The sequence below is a fragment of the Cnephaeus nilssonii genome, assembly GCF_951640355.1.
Source record: "Cnephaeus nilssonii genome assembly, chromosome: 1".
NCBI lineage: Eukaryota > Metazoa > Chordata > Mammalia > Chiroptera > Vespertilionidae > Cnephaeus > Cnephaeus nilssonii.
The window spans coordinates 48,178,383-48,205,841 of NC_137072.1; the positions used below are offsets into that span (position 1 = coordinate 48,178,383).

The 27,459-nt window shown below is 37.0% G+C and overlaps 1 protein-coding gene across 1 annotated transcript in view; it reads left to right on the forward strand.

The window, feature by feature from the left end:
- The window catches only part of SLC9B2 (solute carrier family 9 member B2), a gene marked incomplete at its 3' end in the record, with an annotated part of 37,563 nt that extends 12,482 nt beyond the window's left edge, over positions 1–25,081 (forward strand). The window contains 6 exon segments of the mRNA XM_079774604.1: positions 202–377; positions 8,289–8,395; positions 9,904–10,053; positions 15,377–15,485; positions 24,912–24,958; positions 24,962–25,081. Coding sequence (XP_079630730.1) covers positions 202–377; positions 8,289–8,395; positions 9,904–10,053; positions 15,377–15,485; positions 24,912–24,958; positions 24,962–25,081 — 709 coding nt within the window.
- Positions 25,082–27,459: the final 2,378 nt, after the last annotated feature.

The following is a 27,459-nucleotide window of genomic DNA, read 5'->3' on the forward strand; positions in this document are numbered from 1 at the left end:
AGTGCAGGTGGTTTGTGGGCCACAGTTTGTAAAGTATTCTGTAGAACTTGTATGTATGTATGTGTTTCTGGTTTGATGCATCACTGCCATTTGAAAGACTATGTAAGGTGTGTGCTCTAAAAGAGCAGAGGTTATTGTAATTTCATAATAATGATGATGAGTGAGATGCTACCATAAATGTTTGAAGCACTGCCTGCTTAGTTTTGTTGTAGGTGCTGTCTCTCCAGCTGTTGTGGTGCCTTCAATGCTCCTTTTGCAGGAAGGAGGTTATGGTGTTGAAAAAGGTATCCCAACCTTACTCATGGCAGCTGGCAGCTTCGATGACATTCTGGCCATCACTGGCTTCAACACATGCTTAGGCATGGCCTTTTCCACAGGTAAACTGATCAGTTCACCATGTGCTGTTCTCTGAGCTCTAGAGAAAGATTGTGATGACATAAGTGTGGCATATTTGCTTGGTGATTGGTCAAGGCAAATTAAATTAGAGAAAGCAACTCCAAGAGTTAGATCCTTACCTAAGGGGGGACCAGTAACTTCCCAGCTTTACTCCCTTTGTCCTTTAGATACAGACTGCTCAAGTAGCATGGGAGGTGCACGAAGGGGGATGCAAAGTAGCAACGTTTAAAGGAAAACAGCTTCTGTATGGAGACTTCACACAAGGGATGAGTAGGTTTTTCAATGAGCCCAAATGACAGAACATTCCAAGTGGAAGGAAAAATTTCTGTTTTCTCATCTTTAACATTTTATGAGTAATAACAACAATGATTTTAATAAATAGCCTATTAACACTTGATAATTGTTGATATGGATGTATTTTGGTTTAAGTAGTAATAAAAAAGGAACACACCTTAGGAAATTACATATTCTCTCTCCAGCCCCCAGGAGTTATCATAACCATTTATGGTTATATACGATTTACACTGATTACCTAAAACCTCACCTCTTCTGTTGCCCCAGTTGCCTTACACCCAGTCCCTGACATTTCTCACTAGTAAATTAATCTTATCAGAATATGGTTTTCATAATGTTACTTTCTTGTTCAAGAACCAATGAAGATTCCCTTTTACCTATTAAATCAAGTCTACACTGTTGTCTTTATTATAACTCTACTGCACCTATACATACATGTTCTTGCTGATTTCCTGTTATATACCTTTAAAATAATGGTTCTCAGCCTCAGCTGTATACATGTCAATGTAAGAAATATCCAAACCTGCAGAGAATTTTTATGCATTTATTTGGGCCAAACTAACTACAAGTGCCGAGAAGCAAAATCTCAACATATTGAGAAAATGTTCCAGAGAAAAGCGGTTTTACAGCTTATTTTATACATTAGAATCAAAGGAGGAGCTGTATGTGGGGGAAGGGGTGCTATATAAAATTCATTGGTGGTGGATTAGGGAGGCAGGAGAAAGCAAAACTGAAATTTCTGAGATTGGATAAAGAATAAAACATACTTCTTTTTCACTGGTGGGCATAGGATAGTTAACTATTATTTTTGTCTCTGCTATTTTATTTTATGCTATTTGTCCTCCTTATGCATATTTTTGAAAGTCATCATTTACATGACATTTACCATGACTATCCTATGTCAACAATTACATATATTTCTAAATTACTATTTTTTAAATAAATCTTTATTGTTCAGATTATTACAGTTGTTCTTCTCCCCCCCCCCCCCAATAGGTCCCCTCCACCCGGTTCCCACCCCACCCCCTGTCCTTACCACCCCCCACAGTCCTCGTCCATAGGTGTACGCTTTTTGTCCAGTCTCTTCCCACACCCCCCACACCCCTTTACCCTGAGAATTGTCAGTCTACTCCCTTTCTATGCCCCTGATTCTATTATATTCACCAGTTTATTCTGTTCATCAGATTTTATATTCACTTGATTTTTAGATTCACTTGTTGATAGATATGCATTTGTTGTCACTTTGTTGTTCATAATTTTTATCTTTACCTTTTTCTTCTTCTTCCTCTTCTTAGAGAATACCCTTCAGCATTTCATATAATACTGGTTTGGTGGTGATGAACTCCTTTAGCTTTTTCTTATCTGGGAAGCTCTTTATCTGACCCTCAATTCTAAATGATAGCTTTGCTTGGTAGAGTAATCTTGGTTGTAGGTTCTTGCTATTCATCACTTTGAATATTTCTTGCCACTCCCTTCTGGCCTGCATAGTTTCTGTTGAGAAATCAGCTGACAGTCGTATGGGTACTCCCTTGTAGGTAACTAACTGTTTTTCTCTTGCTGCTTTTAAGATTCTCTTTGTCTTTTTCCCTTGGCATTTTAATTATGATGTGTCTTGGTGTGGTCCTCTTTGGATTCCTTTTGTTTGGGGTTCTCTGCACTTTCTGGACTTGTAAGTCTATTTCTTTCACCAGGTGGGGAAGTTTTCTGTCATTATTTCTTCAAATATGTTTTCAATATCTTTCTCTCTCTCTTCTTCTGGCACCCCCATAATTCAGATGTTGGTACACTTAAAGCCATCCCAGAGGCTCCTTACACTATCTTCATATTTTTGGATTTTTTTTTTCTTTTCCAGTTGGGTGGTTTTTGCTTCTTTGTATTTCAAATCTTTGACTTGATTCTTGGGATCCTCTAGTCTGCTGTTGGATCTCTGTATATTATTTTTTATTTCAGTCAGTGTATGCTTAATTTCTAGTTGGTCCTTTTTCATATCCTCAAGGGTCTCACTAAATTTATCGGCCTTTTATAGAAAATTCTTGAGTAACCTTATAACCGTGGTTTTGAATCTACATCCAGTCGTTTGCTTTCCTCCACTTTTTTCATTTGTGACCTGCTTCTTTGTCTCCACATTTTGGTTGCTTCCATGAGTTGATAGAGTGGCTTTGTGTGCTAGGTGTCCTATAGGTCCCAGTGGCTCAGCCTCCCCAGGTACCTGAGGTGGACACTCTTGGTGTACCCCTTTGTGGGCTGTGTGCACAGTCTTGTACTTAAGCCTTGATTGCTGTTGGTATCACTGGGAGGAATTGACCTCCAGGCCAATTGGCTGTGAGAACCAGTTGTGTCTACAATGGGAGAACTTCTGTGCTGGAGACACCCTTATGGGGCTGGACTTGCTTCAGTGGGGCTTTGGCGCTCACTGAGTCTTCCCCCTGAGTGTGTCTCTTATAGATGCAAAGAGTTGTAATCTGGATGGTCTCACTCTGACCACTGGGTACACTGGCTCTCAGTTCTCCAAGGAGGTGCAAAGTCAGCCACTGCCTGAGGCCTCCCCGCCCCCAGCAGGAGCTACAGAGAGATATGCAGATTCGTCCTCTTTGTTTAGGGTCTGGAGGTGCCCAGATGAGGCCCAGCTGTGAAACACTGCAAGCTGCGCTAGAGCCTTGGGCCTTCTTTTGGAAGCTCTGGGGATCTCTGACCCAGCTGCAGTTTTTTAGATTTTAGATTGCAAAAGACCAGGCCATTCATATGCAAAAGCCTCGTGCACAGCTTGGGTGGGATTGTAAATTGGGTGGGGCAGGGTCTCAGGGAATCACCAGGGCGGAGCAAATAGCAATGGCTGCCCATCAGCCCTGCCCCGAAGAGGCCTCCAGGTCTCTGTGTCCCACGACACCATGCAGGAACAATGATCGCTGCAAGCACCTCTGAGAGAAAGCCTCCCTTGCATTCCGGCCCAATGCCAGACAGTCCAGTTTCTCTCCATATGAGTCTGGGTCCCCAAAGTCTCGGCCGGAACTGGAATTCAGAGCATTTGGGAGCTTGTATCTCCCTCCCGATTGAAAAAGACAACAGCATACCCAGTTTCCAGCCCCTTTCTTGCTCGCCTCCATACCTCCACACTTCCACACCTCCGCACCTCCTACTGGACTCAATGTGCTTTTCTCTTTCCTTCTAGTTGTAGAATTTCCACTCAGCCAGCCTTCCTGTGGTTCTGGATGATATCCATTTTGTCTTTTTGTTGTAGTTTTGATGTGGTTGTGTGTGGCAGCTAGTTCAGGTATTTACCTATGCCACCATCTTGGTTGTCTCGGATAGTTAACTATTAACATTTACAGCACACAAAGATGGTATGACAGGAACAAGATAACAATGAGGGGCCTGTGATCTGATGGGAGGTTGTACTCTGAGGGAGCTGGAAAATGAGATTACTCTGATGTTGCAAAGGTATGTTATCTTAGATGGAAAAAGATAATAGGCTCATCAGGGTAAAGACTGACATTTGTCAAGGAAGCTACAGGTAGAGGATGTGACTAAACACTATAACACACTTTTAGTTGGGAATTTTTATTATTCAGACCATCCTATGTGGTTACTTTTGGTCTCTGAGTTTGTAAGATCTGCCATGCAGGCCTCTCCTGAGTTTGTCAGGTTTAGTATGAGGTTGCTTTTTGTCAACACTAGAATTACACAGGGAGTGGGGGAATTTAAAAAAATATTCATATATGGGCTCTACCTTAGACCAGTTAAATCAAAACCTATGGGAATAGAAAACACAACTTTGGAGTGTTAAAAAAAATATGTCAACCAAGTAAACTTGAATATCTAATTGGCCTTTTTAAGTGATTCATGAATCAGGTAGCATCCCATCTAGCAACTAGGAGACACTCTATGGGATTGTACAAAATGGAAGTTGTCGTAGGAAGAAAGGAGATTTAACAAAAGAAAAGAAAGGATTATTTTTAAAACAAACTGTCTTTTGGGGTGTGAGATGGAAGACAAGAATTTTTATCATGCAGATTGCCTATGAATAAGATTGTATTTCTGAGAGATGTTTAAACTGCAGTTAAATCAGTTATTAAATCTAGGTTTGAGATCATGGGCTTTAGCACAAATAACACCATTGTGTTCCTACGGTTTTCTCTTTAACAATAGCAATAGAGTTTGCATTAGAATCATTGGGGAGGAAGAAGATCGGGGACAGAGAGGACAGTGGGGAGGGTATCCTTGGATGTTCAGAATCTGGGGTGTTGGAGGCTGTGGATAGCTTAAAAACCTTCCTTGTTGACAATGCTACATTCCCTCTACCTGTTCCCCGACGTGTGGTCCTTAGACCTTTTGAATGGGAACTACCTGGAGCCTCTTTAAAATGTGGATCCCAAGCCCTGACAGACCTACTGAATCAGAATTTTCAGAGGTGGGGCCCAAGAAGTCTTTTTTTAAAACAACTTTACTATTTAAGAGACTGAAAGTCATTGGCACTTTCTACACATTTATAGTAGACTAGAGGCCCGGTGCATGAAAATTCATGCACTGGAGGGGGGCGTCCCATAGCTCGGCCTGCCCCCTCTCACAGTCTGGGAGCCCTCAGGGGCGGGAGGTGACCCAGCAATCAGGGGAAGGCGACGCCCCCATCACACCTCTGCTGCTGCCACTGCCAGCAGCGCAAGTCTCAGCTAGCCCTGCTTACCTGAGCCCTGGGTGGCCCTGGGCGGCTTGGCAGCCGCCATCCAAGGCTTGCCTGTGCCTCCAGCCGGCCCTGGGCAGCTTGGGGCTGAGGGGACTGGGGGACTCCAGAGGCAGGTGCACAGCAAGGCTACATGCTTGCTACCCCGGTGCGGCTGAGGGGATTGGGCGCCGCCATCTTGTGGCTGTGGGAGCCGCCATCTTTGAGGGAGGGGCAGTCAATTAGCATATTCCCTCCTTATTGGCTGTGGGCATTGCCATCTTTGAAGGCAGGACAGCAATTAGCATATTCCCTCCTTATTGGCTGTGGGTGCCGCCATCTTTGAGGGCAGAACAGTCAATTAGCATATTCCTTCCTTATTGGCTGTGGGCACTGCTATCTTTGCAACAGTGTGAGGGTCAATTAGCATATTCCCTCTTTATTAGATAGGATTACTTACTGTAATAGGTCGAGATACATGTTATTATTACATACTTTGACAGTCATACTTTGCCTAACAGAGAGTTGTCTGAACTAAATAAAATTACTACAAGGTATCACATTTTTAAATAAGAGAGATGATTGAAACTGTAGGAGAAGAAAAACTGGTTTACCTCTACCCATTTTAGGTTTCTTGTCTGGGGCCCTGTAAATTAGACTGACAAAAGACAGATTAACAAGAGAAAAACAGTTTATTAGCATGTGTATTGTGCTAAGTATACATGGGAGTACTCGATGAGTAACTCAAAGGAGTGGTTAAAACTTTGGCTTATGTGGCACCTTAGCAAAAAAAAAAACAATAATCTTGTAGAGAATTTCCAGACACAGGATAAGGACTTTTGAGTTTTTAGGGCAGCAAATTATGGAAAGGCAAATGTATGAGAAAATTAATGGTAGATGAGGGCTGGTTTTAGCAAAAAATGTTATGTAGATTCCTCTGGTGTCATCTCTGAGCTTATGAGGGTCCCTGGTTGTGCCAGTGGTTAATGTCTGTCCTTCCTGGTAGAAAGGGGAGAGGGACATCTTTACAGATTTATAGCCAGCTTTGAAGCAAATACAGGGAGTACAGGGAACTTTTCGTGTATCTTTCTTCTCAACTCAAAACAACCTTATGCCAAAGTAGCATATTTGGGGGCAGCTTATTCTGTATCCTTCATCAGAATAACAAGAAACCACAATAACTCATTAGTACATTTATTCTGAGGATAGTGTTGAAGAAAGGCTTTATGTGTTGAGCAATTTTAATATAATTTTTTGTACAATGTGTTAACAGAGATTTGTTTCATTGAAGTGTCCTAAATCTTTTATGCTGTGGTGGAAAATATAGTTCTACTCACCTCTCCATATTATGATATTTCAAAGAAGCTAGACTTTTAAGTGTAATTTCAAAAATAATTTTTTAAATTTTATTTTTCTTTTCTTTTTTTTTAATTTTATTTTTCAATTACAGTTGGCCATTCAATGTTACTTTATATTAGTTTCAGGTGTACAGCCTAGTAGTTAGGCAATGATATAATATAGAAAGTGATCCTCCCGATAATTCACGTACTCAGCTGACACCATACATAATCATTACAATACTATTGACTATAGTTTCAATGCTGTACTTTACATCCCAGGACTTTCTTTTCAGATTTACTTTTCGAATAAACATTTGAGAAGGGGTACGTCCCTTACACTCATTGTGGTAAGAAAAGAATCTTGATTTTAATTGCCAGATTCTTAAATTACTATATTATATACATATCAGAGCTACTCAAAATTAATGTACACTTATTATTAAAAAATAAGGCTCTCAAATGGCAACTTGAAAACTAGATCTGTCTATGTACCAAGCCTATGCATAAATATAGCAAAACAAATTATCTCTGAATCATGAATTTTACCTTTCATGTTTTCTTAGCCTCTTTAATAAATTGTTATGGCAGTAGACAAGTCATAGCTTATGTCTGCTTTGAAATTTATCTCCTACATATACATACCTGTCTTATAAGACAGGTCTATTAGACATTATAAGTCACATATATAAGGTGTTCCCAAAAATGTATATACACTTTAACTCACTTAATTTTTACTCCTTTTTGGGTTAAACTGATTTGAAACAAACAAACAAAATTTATCCTAAAGTGCCACTGGACTTTTTTTTTTTTTTTGTAATACATTAAAGATAAAGACTAAGGTTTGAACAACAACAAAAAAATTATCCTAAAGTGTCACTGGATTTTTTATTTTTATTTTTATTTTTGTAATACATTGAAGATAAAGTTTATGGTTAAGCCCTAACTGGTTTTGCTCAGTGGATAGAGCATTGGCCTGCGGACTGAAGGGTCCCAGGTTCGATTCTAGTCAAGGGCAAGTGCCTTGGTTGTGGGCACATCCCCAGTAGGGGGTGTGCAGGAGGCAGCTGATCGATGTTTCTCTCTCATTGATGTTTCTAACTCTCTATCCCTCTTCCTTCCTCTCTGTAAAAAACCAATAAAATATATTTAACAAATAAAAATAAAAAAGTGAAAAAAATAAAAATAAAAAAGTGTATGGTTAAAAAAAAAAAAAAAACAGCAACAGTCGACTAATTGAGGGCACACAAATAAAAGGAAATTATTCTTAATGTTTTCGATCCCATTGCTTTGAATTATCACAGTGCCTGGACTAGAATGGTCATCAATTTAAAAACAGACATTGACAAAAAAAATTATTCGTTTCTGTAGATTCTTTTAAATTTTGAAAATGAACTGTATGTTAATAATCACTGACTTTATAATCATTCAAAGTATGTATACATTTTTTTGTGGCTACCCTGTACTTAAGAATGCAGTCAGAAAATATCTGTAAACTCTTCCTATAATGTAATTTGATGTTTTATGTTGATGTTTAAAGTCAAATCTATTTATTTGTGGATTTAGAGTTTTGTCTGAAGTTTTCCTTTTCATGTGTTTTTAAGGCTCCACTGTTTTTAATGTCTTCAGAGGAGTTTTGGAGGTGTTAATTGGTGTGGCAACTGGATCCCTTCTTGGATTTTTCATTCAGTACTTTCCAAGCAGTGACCAGGTAAAAGAAATAATCTGTGAGAAGGTCGTGCTCTAAAATGTCTTTGAAAAAACATGGAACACTTCCTTCAAAGCTGAAGTGTAGGGCGGGACTTAGAAAATGCCCCCATTTCATACTGTTGATTGCTGTCACAGTGCTGTCCAAGAGCTTTATGAAGAGGACTAAATGCATAAGATTTTAATGCAGTCCAGAAAGTTTTTCTCAACTTTTATTCTGTATATTTCAAGTTTCGCTATAAAACAAGTAACAACAATTCCAAAATAATACGATATGCAAGTTTTTAATTTTTTTAAATTAATTTATTTTATCTTTATTTCTATTTGTGTCTATTTGTTTTTAATTATCATTCATAATACTCAACTAAATTAAGATATAAAATAACTGTTTGAGCCTCCTTTTTAGTATCAAAATACTTTAGATTCAATATTCTATCAAATAGACCTTAATGTTTCATTACAATATAGTCCAATATTTCTAACCAAGGAAATCAAAGTTCTTTATTGTTCACAATGATTTCTTAATGATTACCATCCTAAGTTCCTTAGGATAAATAAATTTAAAAAAATTTTTTTTTTATATGTATTGGCATTTTGAAGATTTCAAAGTATTCTGAATGGGATTAGAAACAACTAAAGTAGAAATTTAAGTAAGAAAATTAATATTTCTATTACCAGTATGTTGATTTGAATTTATATTATACTCCATAAAACTTCTAGTAAAATTGTTTTGTAACAGGCCATTGTAAAAAATCTTGTAAAAAATTGTTTTGAATGCAAAAAAAATGACAAGATTTTTCTGATTACACAACAAAATAAAGAGAAAAATGTGTGTAAAATTGTGCGTAAAATGATATGGTAAGTTCAATAAAGTGCCACTCTGTTCCATATGGCAGCCACTAGCTACATGTGGCTAAGGCAGATATAGACACTTCTATAGACCGTGCAGATACATACATTTCCATCATCACTGACCGTTCCGTTGGGAAGCTCTGATCTCGTGCAATCCACTGGTAACCTATGACAACCCTTTTACTGACAAGGAAATCAAAGCTTAGGAAGAAGTGACTTGAAGAAGGTCACATAGCTAGACTGCAGTGCAGTAGGGAATTAACTTAATTATTTCACCTCCAGAGCCGGCATGCCTCCAAGTCAAGCATTCTTAAAGACCCTACTGCCTTCTAATGTTATCACAAAGTTGTAAAGGCCGAACAGCAAAAAGTAAAGAGAAAGAGGTACACATTTCTTAGACTTTAAAAATCAACAACAAAAATAAAACTCAACAACAACAAAACACAACTCAGTCTATAGCCTCTTAAAGCTTCTTGGTATTTGAAAAGAAAAACCAGGAGAGCATCACATTAAAGAATAAACAGAGAATATCTATAATAAAAATGATAGATATGTCCTATCTTTATCCTTTACAAAATGCCCATGGTATAACTAAGTCTTGAAGATGAAAAAATCAGTAATATGAAATAATTGGGCTAATCAACCTTTTTTCTCCTCCAGAGCAAACTTGTATGGAAGAGAGCCTTCCTTGTCCTGGGGCTCTCTGTGCTAGCGGTGTTCAGCAGCATGTACTTTGGTTTCCCTGGGTCAGGAGGACTCTGCACATTGGTCATGGCTTTCCTTGCAGGCCGGGGATGGGCCAGCAAAAAGGTGCATTTCATTCTGTTCTTCTCGTAACTACTTACTAACTAGATTAATTTTTCTTTCCAGATACTTTCTTAACATCAGGTTAATAAAATTATTTTAGCATAAAAGCTATTTTCTATGCAGAGATAAATGTATGCCCAAATGTACACACACACATTCTTTTTTCCCGTTACCTACTGGTCTATAACTTGCAATATATCTTGGTCACATTCCCCTGATGCCTTCCTTATTCTTTGTAAGGGCTGCAGAGTATTGTGTTGTATAACTGCACTATACTTTTTTAAACCAGTCTTCTACTCACAGACATTTAGATTGTTTCCTGTTTTCTGCTAAACAAAAAAAATATCCTTATATATACCATATTTTATAAACTCTAAGACACTACCAAGTCTAAGAAGAAAGAACAAGAATGTTGCAGTTAAACTATGACATGACATCCTAATTTCAGAAATGTTTAAATGTGAGGAAATGTGTATCTTTAAATCAACAAAATATACATATCTTTGAGTTAATCTACAGGGTAAATTTCTAGAAATAAGACTACTCTATGAAAGAGGATGCACATTGCTACTTTTTTTAATTTTACTTTTCAATTACAGTTTAAGTGTGTGTTATTTTGTGTTAGTTTCAGGTATACAGCATAGTGATTAGATAATCATATACTTTACAAAGTATTCCCCTCTATATTTCCTGAACCCACCTGACACTGTGCATGATTATTACAACATTATTGACTGTCATTTTGATAGTATCCATTATTGACTGTCATTTTGATAGTATCAATTTACTCTTTTATTAAGGCGGTACCATACTGATAGGTAAAAAGTGGAATCTTGTTTTCTGTTTCTTTGATTAGCAGTAAAATTGAATACTTTTTCATATATTTAATCACTTGTATTTTTTTCTTTTCTTTGATATATCTTTTGTTCAGTTTCTTCTGAAGTCTAATGCATTGATTATTGATCTGTAAGATATACTAGTATACACACATATACATGATATTAGCCTTCTTATTTAGTTCATTTTTAACATAAAAATGATATTTTTATGTGGTGAGATCTATGAGTCTCTTAAGGCCTTTCCTCAATAGCTTTTTTTCTTAAAAATCTCTTTATTATGCGGGTAAAATCTTCCATATGTCATCGCATTTATTTTTTACAATAGCCTTGACAAATATATATTCCACCCACTTTGCAGATGAGGGCATGGAGGCTTAGAGACATTAGACAGATTGTCCAAGGTCACAAAGGTGCTAAGTGGCAGAGCCAGGACGAGAACACACCTTTAGACTACAGAGGGTCCCTGACTCACAGTGGTTCAACTTAGGATTTTTTGACTTTACGATGATGGTGCTGAAGCAGGACACCTTCAGTAGAAATTCTAGGTGCAGTTTTGAATTTTGATCTTTACCTGGGCTAGTGATATGCAGTCCGATAATGATACTTTTCCTGATGCTGAGCAGTGGCAGAGCCTCAGCTCCCAATCAGCACAGGATCATGAGTAAACAACCAATACTCCAGAGTGCTGTGTGGCCAGCATTTTTGAATATTGTGTATTATGTTTTTGTATCCCATCATGTCAACAAAATACCCATCTGTGTCTCTTGCTTCTGGTGAGAAGAAGCGAAAGACAATTACTCTTAAGGAGAAACTAAAGATAATTGCTTAACTATAGGCTAACGTCAGTGTCCTGAGCACATTTAGGGTAGGCTAGGCTAAGCTATGATGTTTAGGAAGTTAAGTGCATTAAATGTATTTTCAACTCTGTTGGCTATATTGGGACATATTCGCATCATAAATCAAGGAGTGTTTGTATATCAATATGATTCCCTGGAGAAAGGAAAGGAAACAAATCTTCATTGAACAATCATGTGGCAAGCACTCTGCATACCTTTTGTAGTTCAGTACTCAGGAGAGTTCTTAATTCTGGAGACACCAGTCCAATGCGTCCAGATTTTGCACTTCTTTTCTCCCTTGGTCTGGAATATAGCATAAGGTCAAGAGCTCTGATTGCGTGGGCTAATCTCACCTGTACTAACTTGTACCTATATTATCACATACAAGTAATCTAACTGCTCAGTCCTCAATTTCTGTATCTCTGGAGTGGGGAGGGACAATAGCAACAACAACTACATTGGAGGACTAAGTGAAATAATCTCTATAAAACAAAGTGCTTAGTCACAGAATGCACTCAGTAAATAATAGCCCATATTATTTTTTTATACCTACTTTCAGAGCAGCGCAGCATAGTAAAAAGAGCATAAAATTTAAAATATGGAGAATGGGATTCCAATCCCAATTCTACTATTCTCTACCTGTAAATCCCCCCAAAAAAGTCACTTCCCTCTCTAATACTCAGTTTTCTTAACTGTAAAATTGGAGAAAATAATAATATCTAAAGAATTGTTGGGACTATTATGTGGGAAAATGGAAATGGAACACTTGTAAACTCAACAGTGCTATAGCAATATTGTTGACTTGTATTTTGAAAAACTAAAATATTTTGTAAAATTTCATTTATGCCTATAGTTTTAGGACATTATTTCATACTTTTCTGTTTGGTTTTCCATATACTCATTAATCTTGCCATTTGTTGTATTCGAAAGCACTCACCTTCACAAAGCCTCTTTGGTGTATTTTTAAAATCTATTTTCAAATCCAGTGCTTCTTCAGATGACTTTGACAGTCATGGGATTTTTTCCCCACAATTTGGATCTTCTGAATCTTGAAATGTTCTTATCTCTTAGAAGAGAAGGATCAGCTTAAGTAGATATTTAGTCATGAAGAAACTTCTATTTCTCTTAACTTTCTCATTTTGCTCATCTTTGAAAAAAATTAATATTTTTGAATATTCTTACTAATGGTGCATACATATTTGTAAAGTGGCCTAAACTTTCAATGGATAATACAGTCTTCATTTCTCTGGGCTCATCTTCTTTTATACTTAGCCTATTCAATGAGTCTATTTTCTGTATAAACCAATTCACTTTAGTTTTGAAGTTATGAAAAAGCCACAAGAAAATATATTAGCAGAACTAGCCATTGTCAATAAATGATGAAGGATATTTACAGATGAGAAAAATGAGGTGCTGAGTGGCAAGTAGCTTACAGCTAGTGGGTAGCAGGATTTGAACCTAAGTCATTATCTGATTCCTTATGATGTGAAAAATTCAACTTTTTGCATGATATGAGAATACAACTATATAAATAAATCAACCAACTCCCTCACATCTCTGCCTTTCACATTTATAAGCCAAGGGTAAATAGAATATTTATCCTAATAAAACACTAGAAATAAGAAACAGAGAAACTATGTAATCTTCCTTTGTCAAGTTGCTTAATACTATATATACATGGAACTGCAAATCCTTAAAGATGTGTAAGTATAAAAATGTCATCTAAAAATATAGATTCTTACTAGTTGATTGAAAAAAAATTGTTGAAGGTAAATTCTTTGATACTGTAATGGATACTGATAAACTGCCTTCCAAGAAAAGCATTATCAATTTGCTCTCCTACCAATTAGTAAGAATTTCCTTAAAATTTTTACAAATACTTTACATTATTAAAACTTTTTAGTGTATTTTCCCTCAAAAATAGATGGTGTATCATTTTAATTTGTGTTTCTCTGATTACTGAGTTTTAGCTTCTTATTTTTTGGCTACTTGTGAATATGCACTTACCATTTTTCTATTAGATTCTATGTCTTTTTTCCTATTGACTGGATATTGCTCCTTATTCTGTTATTCTTAGTACAGATATTTCTTCTGGTTTGTCACTTTTTGTTTTTGCAAACATTTTAGTTTTACTGTAGTTAATTGTGTCAATATTATCCTAGGGTTTTGCACTATGTGTTATAAAGTTAGTACTTAAGGTCTTGTCAGGAAAGCGAAGCCATATAGTAACTGGAATATGGAAAGTTTATTATTAACCAGATATTATCTTGTAAGATGTAGAGATCCCTAAAGAATATAGGAATAGCAGCTATAACCCCCTAGGACTCAGATGGAGCATCCCTTCCTCACCCCACCACTACCAATCCACCTACTCCTGCCCCCAGAGCTGAGAATCCAGACCATGTTTAGTACTTGGGTTCTAAAATACTAGATGGCAGAGAAGTCACTGGTGCCCTGCCTGCAGAATTTGCTGGAAGTCTACCCTCCAAATTTCCAAGAAATCCACTGTCTATGGTACATGGGAAGGTATATTGCTCAAGGGAGTTGACTATGAAATCACCCAGCAGTAGGCTGGGGAAAGCTGTTGGCCACTGGGTGCTGCTGGCCACCAGGTACTGTAGGATCCTGTCCCTGGAGAAACCACCTGGTCTTCAGGAGCCTGGTGCTGTAGGATCCTGCGGGAGGAGCCACTGAAACCAGGAAGAGCACCTTCCTCTGGCAGTATCTCTTCAGCGCCCTCTACTGACAAAATTTAACATGGTGCTAGCTAGCAAAGGAGAAATATTTTAGAGTTTAAAGGATGGAGCTCCATTTTCCACAGAGCAACAATGAAAGGAGGCAAGGGACAATAAGTTAATAACTGGGACAGCTTTTTATATGTAGATTTTATTTTTGTGCATAATTTTAAATATCCTTAAAACGTATTTTTTGTAAAGATAAAATAAAATTGCAAATAACTTAGAGGTCCATCAATAAAGAAATAATTCGCCGAAACCGGTTTGGCTCAGTGGATAGAGCGTCGGCCTTTGGACTGAAAGGTCCCAGGTTCGATTCCGGTCAAGGGCATGTACCTTGGTTGCGGCCACATCCCCAGTAGGGGGTGTGCAGGAGGCAGCTGATCGATGTTTCTCTCTCATTGATGTTTCTAACTCTCTATCCCTCTCCCTTCCTCTCTGTAAAAAATCAATAAAATATATTTAAAAAATAAAGAAATAATTCAATAAACTGTGGTACTTCCATAACAGATTCCTATGTAGCAATAATGAGGTACCTGGATATATGTGCTAATATGAAATCTAAATCATATTGTTAAATTAAAATGAACATAAAATTTTAAATTATGAAAGAAAACTAAGTATTATAGTATGTGAGCACACAAATATCATGCATTCAGAAGTAGTTCTCCTAAGATTACTTTATAAGAATATTTATAATTAAGATATATTTGCAAAGCAATATTAAACACCTCATATCATAACTGTGTTATAAATGTATGCAATTTTGTGCTCTGTTCTAGCTAACCTCTTCATTTATAGATGTCACAGAAGTAAAACCTATCTCAGCTCAAATAAGCTCAAATTTAAATTAGTAAAATTCTTAGAACTTGTAACTTTACATAATAAAAATTCATGTGTATGTTTGTTTTCTTAGGCAGAGGTTCAAAAAATTATTGCAGTTGCCTGGGACATCTTTCAGCCCCTTCTCTTTGGACTGATTGGAGCAAAGGTGTCTGTTGCATCTCTCAGACCAGAAACTGTAGGTAAGAATTTCAAAGTAGTACTTTGGCTAAAATCAACTTTTTATATTCCGTTGAAATATCTTTAGTAGGTATATGTTTAGTAGTTCCATTGTCACATTATATTTAATAATGCTTTAAAAGTAGTTGGTTAGAAAATAATGTTTGTCAGCCCTAGATGGTTGCTCAGTGATTAGAGTGCTGACCCTCAGGATTGCAGGTTCAGTTCTGGTCAAGGGCATGTACCTTGGTTGCAGGTTTAAACCCCCACCCTGGTCGGGCATGTGTGGGAAGCACCCAAACAATGTGTCTCTCTCACATTGTTGTTTCTCTCTCTAAAAATCAATGGAAAAAACACCCTCAGGTAAAGTTTAGTAAAAAGAAAATAATGTCCATCAGTCTAAGATAGTAAATTGTATATCTTTACAATTATTCCTTGCAAAGAAAAGTAACACTGCTTACTACTGTCAAAAATGCAGGCCTTAAAATAGTTTTTTCTATTAAGAGTGTTCATCTAGCCTTGTTCTGATCAAGGGCCAGAATGTTAAAGATAACTAGTCATTTCTGTAATATGTACCCATGGAATGGAAATGTTTGTGCATTCATTTTTTTTATTTAAGCATTTAAAGGCCACCATATTAAAACTCTCTTGATTCATAGCACCGTATTTCAAGTTAATTTGCACATATATTCTCTGTATTTCCTCCTTTCTGCACATCACAATATGCTCCCTCCATCCTAGGGATCTCAGCCCTGCCCCCTCCTTCTGGATCTCACACATAGATTCTTCTCCTGCATCTTTGAATGTATTTGTCATGTGTATACTTGTCAGTTTCTCCTCTTCAGAATTTAAACAGAGTCTAAGCTCTCTTATCTTAGAATAAAAGTCATTCATTCTAATACATGCTGCAACATGGGTGGACGTCGATGAGGACAATATACTATTTGAAATAAGCCAGTCACAAAAAGACACAGACTGTGTGAATTGACTTATATGAGGTGTCCAATATAGTCAAATTCATAGAGACAGAAAGTAAATGAGGGTTGTCAGGGTTTTAGGAGAAGAGTTCTAGTGATTGGTTGCATAAAAATGTGAATGTTTAATACTATGTAGTTGTATACTTAAAAATGGTTAAGATGGCCCTAGCTGGTTTGGCTTAGTGGATAGAGCATTGGCCTTCAGACTGAAGGGTCCCTGGTTCGATTCCCGTCAAGGGCACATGCCAAGGTTGTGGGCTTGGTCCCCAGTAGGGGACGTGCAGGAAGCAGCTGATCAATGACTCTCATCATTGATGTTTCTATCTCTCCCTCTCCCTTCCTCTCTGAAATCAACAAAAATATATATTTTTTAAAATGGTTAAGATGGTACATTTTATGTGTATTTTAGCACAATTAAAATTTATTCTTTCTCCATTTCACTTCCCTCCTCACTTACTAATCTACCTCTCTATTCCTTTTTTCAACTTTTCCAAAGAGGCAAGTAACCATATCCCCTTTTTCCATTTTAACTCTTATTCTTTTATTCAATACATTTAAAAATAATACATTTCAGACCAGCTTTTGCCCCATCACACAACCAACCATGCTCTGATGAAGGTCATATTGCTAAGATCACTGAATGTGTACTGCTTTTTATTTTATTTGAGCTCTCAACAGCATTGGGAGACCTTTAAACCACTTTTTTTTAATTTTATTGTTTAAGGTATTACAAATACTGTAATTTTGTGCTCTGTTCTAGCTAACCTCTTCTTTTTTTTTCCCCCCACTGACCTCCCCCCGGCCTCCCCTACCCCCCGGCACTTGCCCTTGTCCTCCTGCCCCCAGTGTCTTGAGTCTGTTGGTTGTGCTTATATGCATGCATACAAGTCCTTCGGTTAATCTCTTACCTCCCTCCCCCCAGCCCTCCCCTACCTTCCTGCTATAGTTTGACAGTCTGTTTGATGCTTCTTTGCCTCTATTTTTGTTCAACAGTTTGTAATGTTCTTTATTATCCATAAATGAGTGAGATCATGTGGTATTTATCTTTCACTGACTGGCTTATTTCACTTAGCATAATGCTCTCCAGATCCATCCATGCTGTTGCAAATGGTAAGAATTTCTTCTTTTTTACAGCAGCGTAGTATTCCATTGTGTAGATGTACCACAGTTTTCTAACCCATTCATCTGCTGATGGGCATTTAGGCTGTTTCCAAATCTTATGCATATATCCTTTCTGACTGGTATTTCTGTTTTCTTGGGATATATTCCTAGAAGTGGTATTACTGGGTCAAATGGCAGTTCCATTTTTAATTTTTTGAGGAAACGCCATACTGTTTTCCACAGTAGCTGCACCAGTCTGCATTCCCACTAGCAGTGCAGGAGGGTTCCTTTTTCTCCGCATCCTCTCCAGCACTTGTCATTTGTTGATTTGTTGATGATAGCCATTCTGACAGGTGTGAGGTGGTACCTCATTGTTGTTTTGATTTGCATCTCTCAGATGATTAGTAAGTTTGAGCATGTTTTGATATGTCTCTTGGCTTTCTGAATGTCCTCTTTCAAAAAGTGTCTATTTAGGTCCTTTGCCCATTTTTTATTGGATTGTTTATCTTCCTTTTGTTAAATTGTATGAGTTCCTTGTAAATGTTGGAGATTAAACCCTTATCGGAGATAACATTGGCAAATATGTTCTCCCATGCAGTGGGCTTTCTTGTTGTTTTGTTGATGGTTTCTTTTGCTGTGCAGAAGCTTTGTATTTTGATGTAGTCCCATTTGTTTATTTTCTCTTTAGTTTCCATTGCCCTAGGAGCTGTATCGGTAAAAATATTGCTACGACAAATGTCTGCTATTTTACTGCCTATGGCTTCTTCTAAGATTTTTATGGTTTCCCATCTTATGTTTAAGTCCTTTATCCATTTTGAGTTTATTTTTGTGTATGGTGTAAGTTGGTGGTCTAGTTTCATTTTCTTGCAAGTATCTGTCCAGTTTTCCCAACACCATTTATTGAAGAGATTGTCTTGTCTCCATTGTATGTTCTTGCCTTTGTCTAATATTAATTGGGCGTAGTGGTTTGGGTCGATCTCTGGGTTCTCTGTTCTGTTCCCCTGATCTATATGTCTGTTCTTGTGCCAGTACCAGGCAGTTTTGAGAACAATGGCTTTGTAGTATAGCTTGATATCTGGTATTGTAATCCCTCCAACATTGTTCTTCTTTCTCAAGATTGCTGAAGCTATTCGGGGTCTTTTTTTATTCCAGATGAATTTTTGGAGAATTTGTTCTAGTTCTTTGAAATATGCCATTGGTGTTTTAATGGGGATTGAGTTGAATTTATAGATTGCTTTGGGTAGTATGGACCTGTTAATGATGGTGATTCTACCAGTCCATGAACATGATATATTCTTCCATTTGTTCATGTCTTCTTCTATCTCTTTTTTTAGCATACTGAAATTTTCTGAGTATAGGTCCTTTGTCTCCTTGGTTTATTCCTAGGTATCTTAATTTTTTTGGTGCAATGGTAAATGGAATTGCTTTTTAAATTTCTCTTTCTGTGAATTCATTATTGGTGTATAGAAAAGCCATAGACTTCTGGGTGTTAATTTTGTATTCTGCTACATTGCCAAATTCATTTATTAAGTCTAGTAGTTTTTTGATGGAATCTTTGGGATTTTCTCTGTACAGTATCATGTCATCTGTAAATAAGGACAGTTTTACTTCTTTTCCAATTTGGATGCCTTTTATTTTTTCTTGTCTGATCGCAATGGCTAGTACTTCCAGTACTATGTCGAAGAGGAGTGGTGAGAGTGGGCATCCCTGTCTTGTTCCTGTTCTTAGGGGAAACGGTTTTAGTTTTTGCCCATTGCTTACGATGTTGGTTGTAGGTTTGTCATATATGGCTTTTATTACCTTGAGGTATGATCCTTCTATTCCCACCTTGCTGAGAATTTTTATCGAGAAAGGGTGTTGGATTTTGTCAAATGCTTTTCCTGCATCAATGGGTATGATTATATATTTTTTATCTCTCAGTTTGTTTATGTGGTATATCACATTTATTGATTTGAGGATGTTGTACCATCCTTGCATCCCCGGGATAAATCCCACTAAACCACTTTGTACATTGAAGTATGCAATTATATTTTCCAGAGCCTTTTGAGTCCTCCTCCTTTTAAAAAAAAAGATAGATAGATATAGATATAGATATAGATATAGATATAGATATAGATATAGATATAGATAGGTAGATATAAATTTTTTAAAAAGGAGGAGGACTCAAAAAGAAGAAGGGAGAGGGAGAGAGAGATAGAAGCATCAATGATAGAATCATTGATTGGTTGCCTCCTGCATGCCCCCTACTGGGGATCAAGCCTGTAACCCGGGCATGTGCCCTTGATGGGAATCGAACCAGGGACCCTTCAGTCCAAAGGCCGATGCTCTATCCACTGAGGCAAACCGGCCAGGGCTTGAGTCCTCCTTTACACTCGCATATATGTGGCTTAAATGCTGCTCTTTATCTAATTCTTTCCAAAGCTTCTATGCTACTTACCCTACATCACATCTCTGAGCTCATCTACACTCCCTCTCCCCAAACTTTTAATGTTACCCTTTGAGAGTGGTATCATTTCTTGTACCTCGTACTTCAGACAACAAAAACTTTGGAAAATTTATCATCATGGGAAAAATATTAGTACCCTTCAACAAAGAGCCACATAGCTTTTTTATAAAGAAACCATAGTCAAAATAAATTCACAATAGATCCCCAGCAATGTTTATCTGGTGTTTTACAGCCAGAAAGTTTATCCTTTCTGAATTTCTTTTTTTTTTTTCAACTGTAAAATGAGAAAAATTACCCCACTGGTTGTAAGGATTAAGTAAAGTAATATACTTAAGGCTTAATACAGAATGTGGCACAGAGTAAACACTTAACAAATGTTACTTAAAAAAACACACACCCTATTATTTACCAGTCACCTTAGCTTTGCCTTCCTCAGATCCAGTAACCTGCAGCAGCCATTGGCACAATCCCTTATTTTGCAAATCAGGATGAACTTGTCTCTATCAGCAAAGGAATTTAAAGGACTGAGTGAAGTACTGTACGTGTGAACCAGGTCTAAGGGTCAGTCAGTGTGAACACAAGTGTGGTAAAACACAGGGGCTGATAAATATTTTGAATATCACTTCTGGTCTTGTACTCTGTAAAGAATTTTCAACCATTATGATGAAAATACTGATTTTTTCTTCTTCTTGCTCTCTTACCAATATATTTATACTTCACTTACCTTATAGTATATTAACTGGTTGTTTATGCTTCTGGTTTCCTCTGACTTAGAAGTTCATTGAGGCAAAGTCTATACATTATATATTTTGTGTAGCCAGTACTTACTCCAAATCCTGTCATGCATTGTTATCATTTAGTAAATTATTATTGAATAAACACATGAAATAAAGTGTAGTTTTTGCTATAATGCATAAGAGAAATAACATTCAAATATCCTTTGCAGAAAATCAAATATGTTTAATTAAGTCTTCATTTTATTGTAGGGAAAATACCTTCTTTTAAATAAGTGGTCTGACTGATCCTCAATACAGGTGTGGGCAAAAGTAGGTTTACAGTTGTAATACAAATAAATAATACAATAATTAATAAATAATAACTGTTTCGACTGTAAACCTACCTTTGCGGACCCCTGTATTAATATTTTGATAAATGATGCCTAACCATTTTTGTCTTTTAAAAATTTTAATAGATTTAGATTACTGCTGTTGATAGTATTTTGAATCAATAATTATGAGATTTGATTTCTCCCCCAGTATTTCATTGTGTCTAAAAATTGAGTATTTCTTCCAGGCCTTTGTGTTGCCACCTTGGGCATTGCAGTATTGATACGAATTTTGACTACATTTCTGATGGTGTGTTTTGCTGGTTTTAACATAAAGGAAAAGACATTCATTTCTTTTGCATGGCTTCCAAAGGCCACAGTCCAGGTAATGGTGGATAAAGGATGGCTTTACATTTTAACTCCCGTTTCTATTTGATACCTTGAAATTTTGAATAAAAGAGCTTAGTCAAATTTGGTGAAAATAAGTAATTGAAGTTTGATTTGTGAAAAGAGTTTTACTAATCTGTTCTTTAAAAGTTTTATTTTTGGTATACCGATTCCTTAAATATGACAGCTCATTTAAATTTATTTAGATCACCAGGGTACAACAAAAATTCCAATAAATCTCCTTCAATTGTTAGGAAGCAGTAGTAGCAGGAAGGAGTTTGACTTTTCATCAGTCAGAGCTCTCTAAATCCCCCAGAGCGATAGTTGTTAATACTTTTCATTTCATTATCTTCTAAGAAGAGAGTAAAACAAATAGCATGGTTTGTCTTAGTATTTGGAAATACTTCAGTGTCAATATGATTGATGATAAGTTATGCTTGACCACAGTCTTCATTGACAAACATTTCAGAAAATGTTTTACTGATTTCCTAGATTATTAGTTAATGTTGTTTTTCAAACTAGCTGAAACTTCTGTCAATTGTCTCAACACAGGACCCAAAATTTGTGCAATTAATGAACAAGGCACTAAAGGTGCTTGAAATTATTGACCAGGAATTTGATAGAATCCCTATAATTGCTCATTAAATTAGCACTCTTTAGAGTATGATTTGCTGCAAATATAATATATTCCTAATTGTATCGCATATTTTTTTATCTTCACTGAGGATATGCTTTTTGTTTGTTTGTTTGTTTGTTTGCTTGTTTTATTTTAGAGAGAAAGAGGAAGGGAGAGAGAGACACAAACATTATGTGAGAGAGAAACATCAATCAGCTGTCCCCATCAGGGATCAACCTGCAACCTGGGTATGTGCCCTGACCAGGAATTGAATCCATGACTTTTCAGTATACAGATGATGCTCCAACCAACTAAGCCACACTGGCATATTTTCTAGAGTAATTATAGCAAATGAGATTTAACTGTTCCATCCCTGATTGTTCTGCAGTTATTTAAGTATCTATTTCATGAAATGAAAATCAAATGTTCATACTTTTAGGAAGTTTTGGTGGATGTATATGCTCTGTAATTACATGCCAGATTTTGTACAGCTGTGGGCTTAAGAATTATTTCAAAAAAGTTTTTTCTTTCCATCAGACTTTCAAAGATGTCTGAGATATAATGGCTAAGAATACTGTGGGGTTAATATAGTACAATAGATACAATAGTTTCTCCCTCAGTGTCTTCAGTTTCCACACTACTTCTGGTAACTTTAGTAAGTAAATATTAAAAGAATCCTTCTAGTAGCTTTGATATGAAAGATTTGTTTCTAAACATTAAACTTTAAAAGATGGCACCTTCCTGTTATCAAAGCAAAATTTAAAATACAGATATATTATCTAGGATGTGTTGAAGAACGTATGTTCTATGAAACAAGTATTGTATAGAATTTTCTTTTTTCTCCTTTGCCACAGCACAAGAAACAAGACTTTTTATATATCTTTTCTATATTAGTTGTTTTTCAAACTTTTTTGTTCATATGATACTATAAAATATATACTTTAAATCACAATTCAGTATACATACACACTCCAAAAGATATACATACATACACATACACACACAAAAGAGAACTGAAAGAGAAATATTCAGTTGACCCTTGAACAACACAGGACTTGGGGGTCAAAAATTCGTGTATAACTTTTGACTCCCCCAAAATTCAGCTGTCCCTCTGTATCAGTGAGGGATTAGTTCCAGGACCCACCTGCAGTTACCAAAATCTGAGGATGCTCAAGTCCCTTATATAAAGTGGTGTAGAACAATGCATACATTCAGCCCTCTGCATCTGCAGATTCCCAACTGCAGGTGGAAAATGCTGTTTTCAATCATGGTTAATTGAATTCCCAGCTGCAAAACCTAGAGATATGGAGGGCTGACTGTATATTTATTGAAAAAAAATTCACATATAAGTGGACCTGCAGAGTTCAAACCCGTGTTGCTCAAGAGTTGAATATATATCATCATGTGTGCAATTCTTCCCAAGAATTCATGAAACATTGAATTAGTTATGGTACCAGGTAACCTGCAATAACAAAGAAGCCTCAATACAGGGACTAAATTAGATAGCTTTTTTCTTTCTCACCAGCAGTCCAGCAAGGGCATCCCAGAGCTGGCAGGGTGACCACTGTCCTCAGCATGTGCCTTTCAATGAGTCCAGCTTCCACAATTTCTCACCCAGTGGGAAAGGGGGAAAGAATAAGGTACAAGTGTCCATTTGTTTTCAGGGAGCAACCTGAAGTAGCATTTATCACTTCCACTCACTTCTTAGTGGCCTTAGATACAGAGCTTCATCTTGTTGCAAAGAAGGCTGAAAAAAAGTGTCTGTGTGGACAGCAATGAGACCAGCTAAAACTCAGGAATTATAATAAGGAAGGGAAAAAGGACATTCAGATATTTGTGGTCAATTAGTAGTCTCTGCCATTGTGTCTCATGCACACTAATATTTCCTCTTCTGTTTCACTGTCCTAGAGGCTAACGTGTTCAGTGGAATAAGGGGAAACCAGATAGACTAATATATGATTTTCCCATATGCACTAATCCTGTATTTTGCCTCTAAAAGAGAAACAAGAATTTTTATAAGATTTTCCAGTAGATAAACTTTAAATGAAACATTTCACCAATCCTGAGCCAAAGAGTTAACCAAAAACCTAAATTTTGAAGGTACTACCACTTTCAAGTTTCATGATGTTTAAAAATTAGTTTTGATTCTAAAACAATACATATTCTGGTGGTTGTTTTTTTTTTTTTCCTCATTTAAAACTTCATCATCTTCCAGTAAGTATTTTTTTCATCTTGTTCTTTCTTAATTCCAAGTTCCTAAAGATGAAAAAATAAGATGCCCAGTAATTTTCCTCTTTAATCAGAAGAAATTTAGTATAAAGAATCATGTTATAATTAACTAAATTATGAGTCTGTGTTTGCCTTGTGTTTTGAAATATATGTGCCTGATATTTTTTGTAACCTTACCTTATGCAAATAGGTATAGATGAATTATCATTCTTTCCCTATGCAAAAGCAGGGGCAGTTTTCAAACAATCAGAACCAACTTCAGTATACTTTGAAAGAAGACTTATTGAACTTTCTTAGTTGAGCAAAAGAATAAGCAATTTTCCCTAGCTAGTTTTGCTCAGTGGATAGAGCATCGGCCTATGGACTGAAGGGTCCCGGGTTCGACTCTGGTCAAGGGCACATGCCCGGGTTGTGGGCCCGATCCCCAGTAGGGTGCATGCAAGAGGCAGCCGATCAGTGATTCTCTTATTATTGATGTTTCTATCTCTCTCTACCTCTCCCTTCCTCTCAGAAATCAATAAAAAAAATATTTTTTAAAAAGATTCATTATTTTAAAAAGAAGAATAAGCAATTTGTTTAAAAATAATTCACCTTCTGTCTATGTGTTTATCTTATTGTGTTTCCAAATTTACCTTTAAACTTTTATAGGCTGCAATAGGATCTGTAGCTTTGGACACAGCAAAATCACGTGGAGATAAACAGTCAGAAGAATATGGAATGGACGTGCTGACAGTGGCGTTTTTGGCCATCCTCATCACAGCCCCGATTGGAAGTCTACTGATTGGCTTGCTGGGCCCCAGGCTTCTCCAGAAAGCTGACCATCAAAATAGAGATGAAGAAGTTCAGGGAGAGACTTCTATTCGCTTTTAGAGGTGAAAAGAAAGAATGCTGAATATAATGATTAGAAAGCTACTAACAGAGGCTACTTTTATCAAGATGAATACTGAAATATGTAATGTTTAAGCTTAAAATGTAATAGAACCAAAGGCGTGACTATTTCTTTAAACAGCATTTTTAGCCATTACCCTTTTCATGTAGATGGTGATGTTCTGCATCTCCAACCTGATCTCATTACCTTATTTTTCTTTCAAACAAGCCTTCATCATATATCTCAATTTGTACAGGGACATATACACTTGAATGTGCTACCACAATTAAAAATTCACCTGGGAAAGACCAAGTTCAGAATCCTGTTCTGCCAGCCAACAGCTATCTCTGACTCACTGTTAGTCACAGCTTCATGATTCGCGGTCACCTAGCTTCTCATGTGTTGAGTTGGCTCCTTTTGGGGGGCTCATCTTTTCTCTTTTTTTGTTTTTAAATACCCTAATCCAGTCCCCATCAGTTTCTGCTCTCACTTTCCCTGCTAATCTGCCTCACCTCCACTTCTACCCCTTTTATTGGAACAGATTCGTCCTGCCAAAATATTAAAGTACCAAAGTATCTTCATTGGTTCTTCCCCTTGCGCTTTCTGGACAACAGAAGCCCTTATCCTGACTCCTAGCTGGCTACACAGAGTCCCCCTTTCAGTGGCACCTCTGAGTTTGCTCCCCTTAAAGAGCGCCCTGTCCAGCCCTTTCTTGTTTGTTTCAGACTCTTCCTGTTCTGTAGGTGAAAGATAGCTCATTTTCAAATCTATGCCAGCCTCATAGGCTGCTATAATGAAGAAACAAAAAAATGTCAAATAGAAATTTATTCGTGTGTCATGAAACTGGCTGGCTGGTTGATGCTGACAGGGTTCCTCCGCTCATGAGGTAACTCAGACCCACACCCTCTGTCCCGAGGCTCTGCTCAGGACACAGGTCAAAGATGGGTCTATCCCACGTCTCCTTTCTAGCCCTCAAGACGAAGGGAAAAAGGAAGTCCAAGGCAAGGGATTTGTTTTTAAGGAAGTGATAAGAAAGTGGACACATGTCTCCCTTACATTCTATTGGTGACAACCACACCAGCTGTGAGGAGGCAGAGAAACATTCACATTCCTACGAGGAAGAAAAGGTCAGATTTGGAAGCCAGAGGTGCCACTGTGCTGGCAGGTACCATCACTTGGTAGCATATTCTTGCATTTTAACAAGGGCTTTCTAAAGATGGTACTTTTAACCAAAAGAGTGACTTCTGTGGCTGGAATTTCAGACATTCTGACATGCCAGCAGAGAGGATAGTAGAGGAAAAATTCATCTGCATGGGTCACACTGTATCCTACTATGTGTACCAGTTATTAATGTGGATTTTTTTTTCAATAGATGGAGTTACACATATGTTGATATATATGTGATGTGATATTTATGCTATTTTGTTGTATTGACAGCAAGCTTCAAAACGTCATATGTCAAATTTGCTGAAGGTGTTAACATCATAGATATTTTTACACTTAAAAATGTCGAATTTCATGCCAAAAAAAAAAAAAAGAGCATTTGCAGGAAGTTTTAATTCATTACTTTTGAAGAAAAAGTTATCATATACTTCGGGAAGCTTATGGTGAACATGCTCCATCTCAAGATACTTGTGAACACTGGTTTAAATGCTTTAAAAGTGATGATTTTGAAAGACAAAGAACATCCAGGTCAAACAAAAAAGCTTGAAGACCAACAATTACAAGCATTATTGGATGAAGATGCATGTCAAACTCAAAACCAACTTGTAGAAAGATTAAACGTTGCTCAGCAAACAATTTCCAATCATTTACAAGCAATGGGAAAAATTTTAAAGGAAGGAAAATGGGTGCCACATCAACTGAACGGACGACAAATGGAAAACTGAAAAGTCATCAGCAAAATGTTGCTTCAATAGCACGAAAGAAAGTCTTTTTTGCATCGAACTGTGACTGGTGATGAAAAGTGGATTTATTTTGAGAATCTCAAATGCACAAAATCGTGGGTTGATCCAGGTCAACCATCAACATCAACTGCAAGTCCATATTGCTTCGGAAAGAAGACAATGCTCTGCGTTTGATGGGATCAGGAAGGTGTTGTGTATTATGAGCTTCTAAAACCAGGTGAAACCATTAATACTGATCGCTACCAACAACAAATGATCAATTTGAACCATGAGTTGATTGTGAAATGGCCAGAATGTGCCAGAAGACATGGCAAAGTAATTTTGCTTCATGATGACGCACGACCACAGACTTCAAAACCAGTTAAAGACACGTTAAAAGATCTTGCCTGGGAAGTATTAACCCACCTGCCATATTCACCAG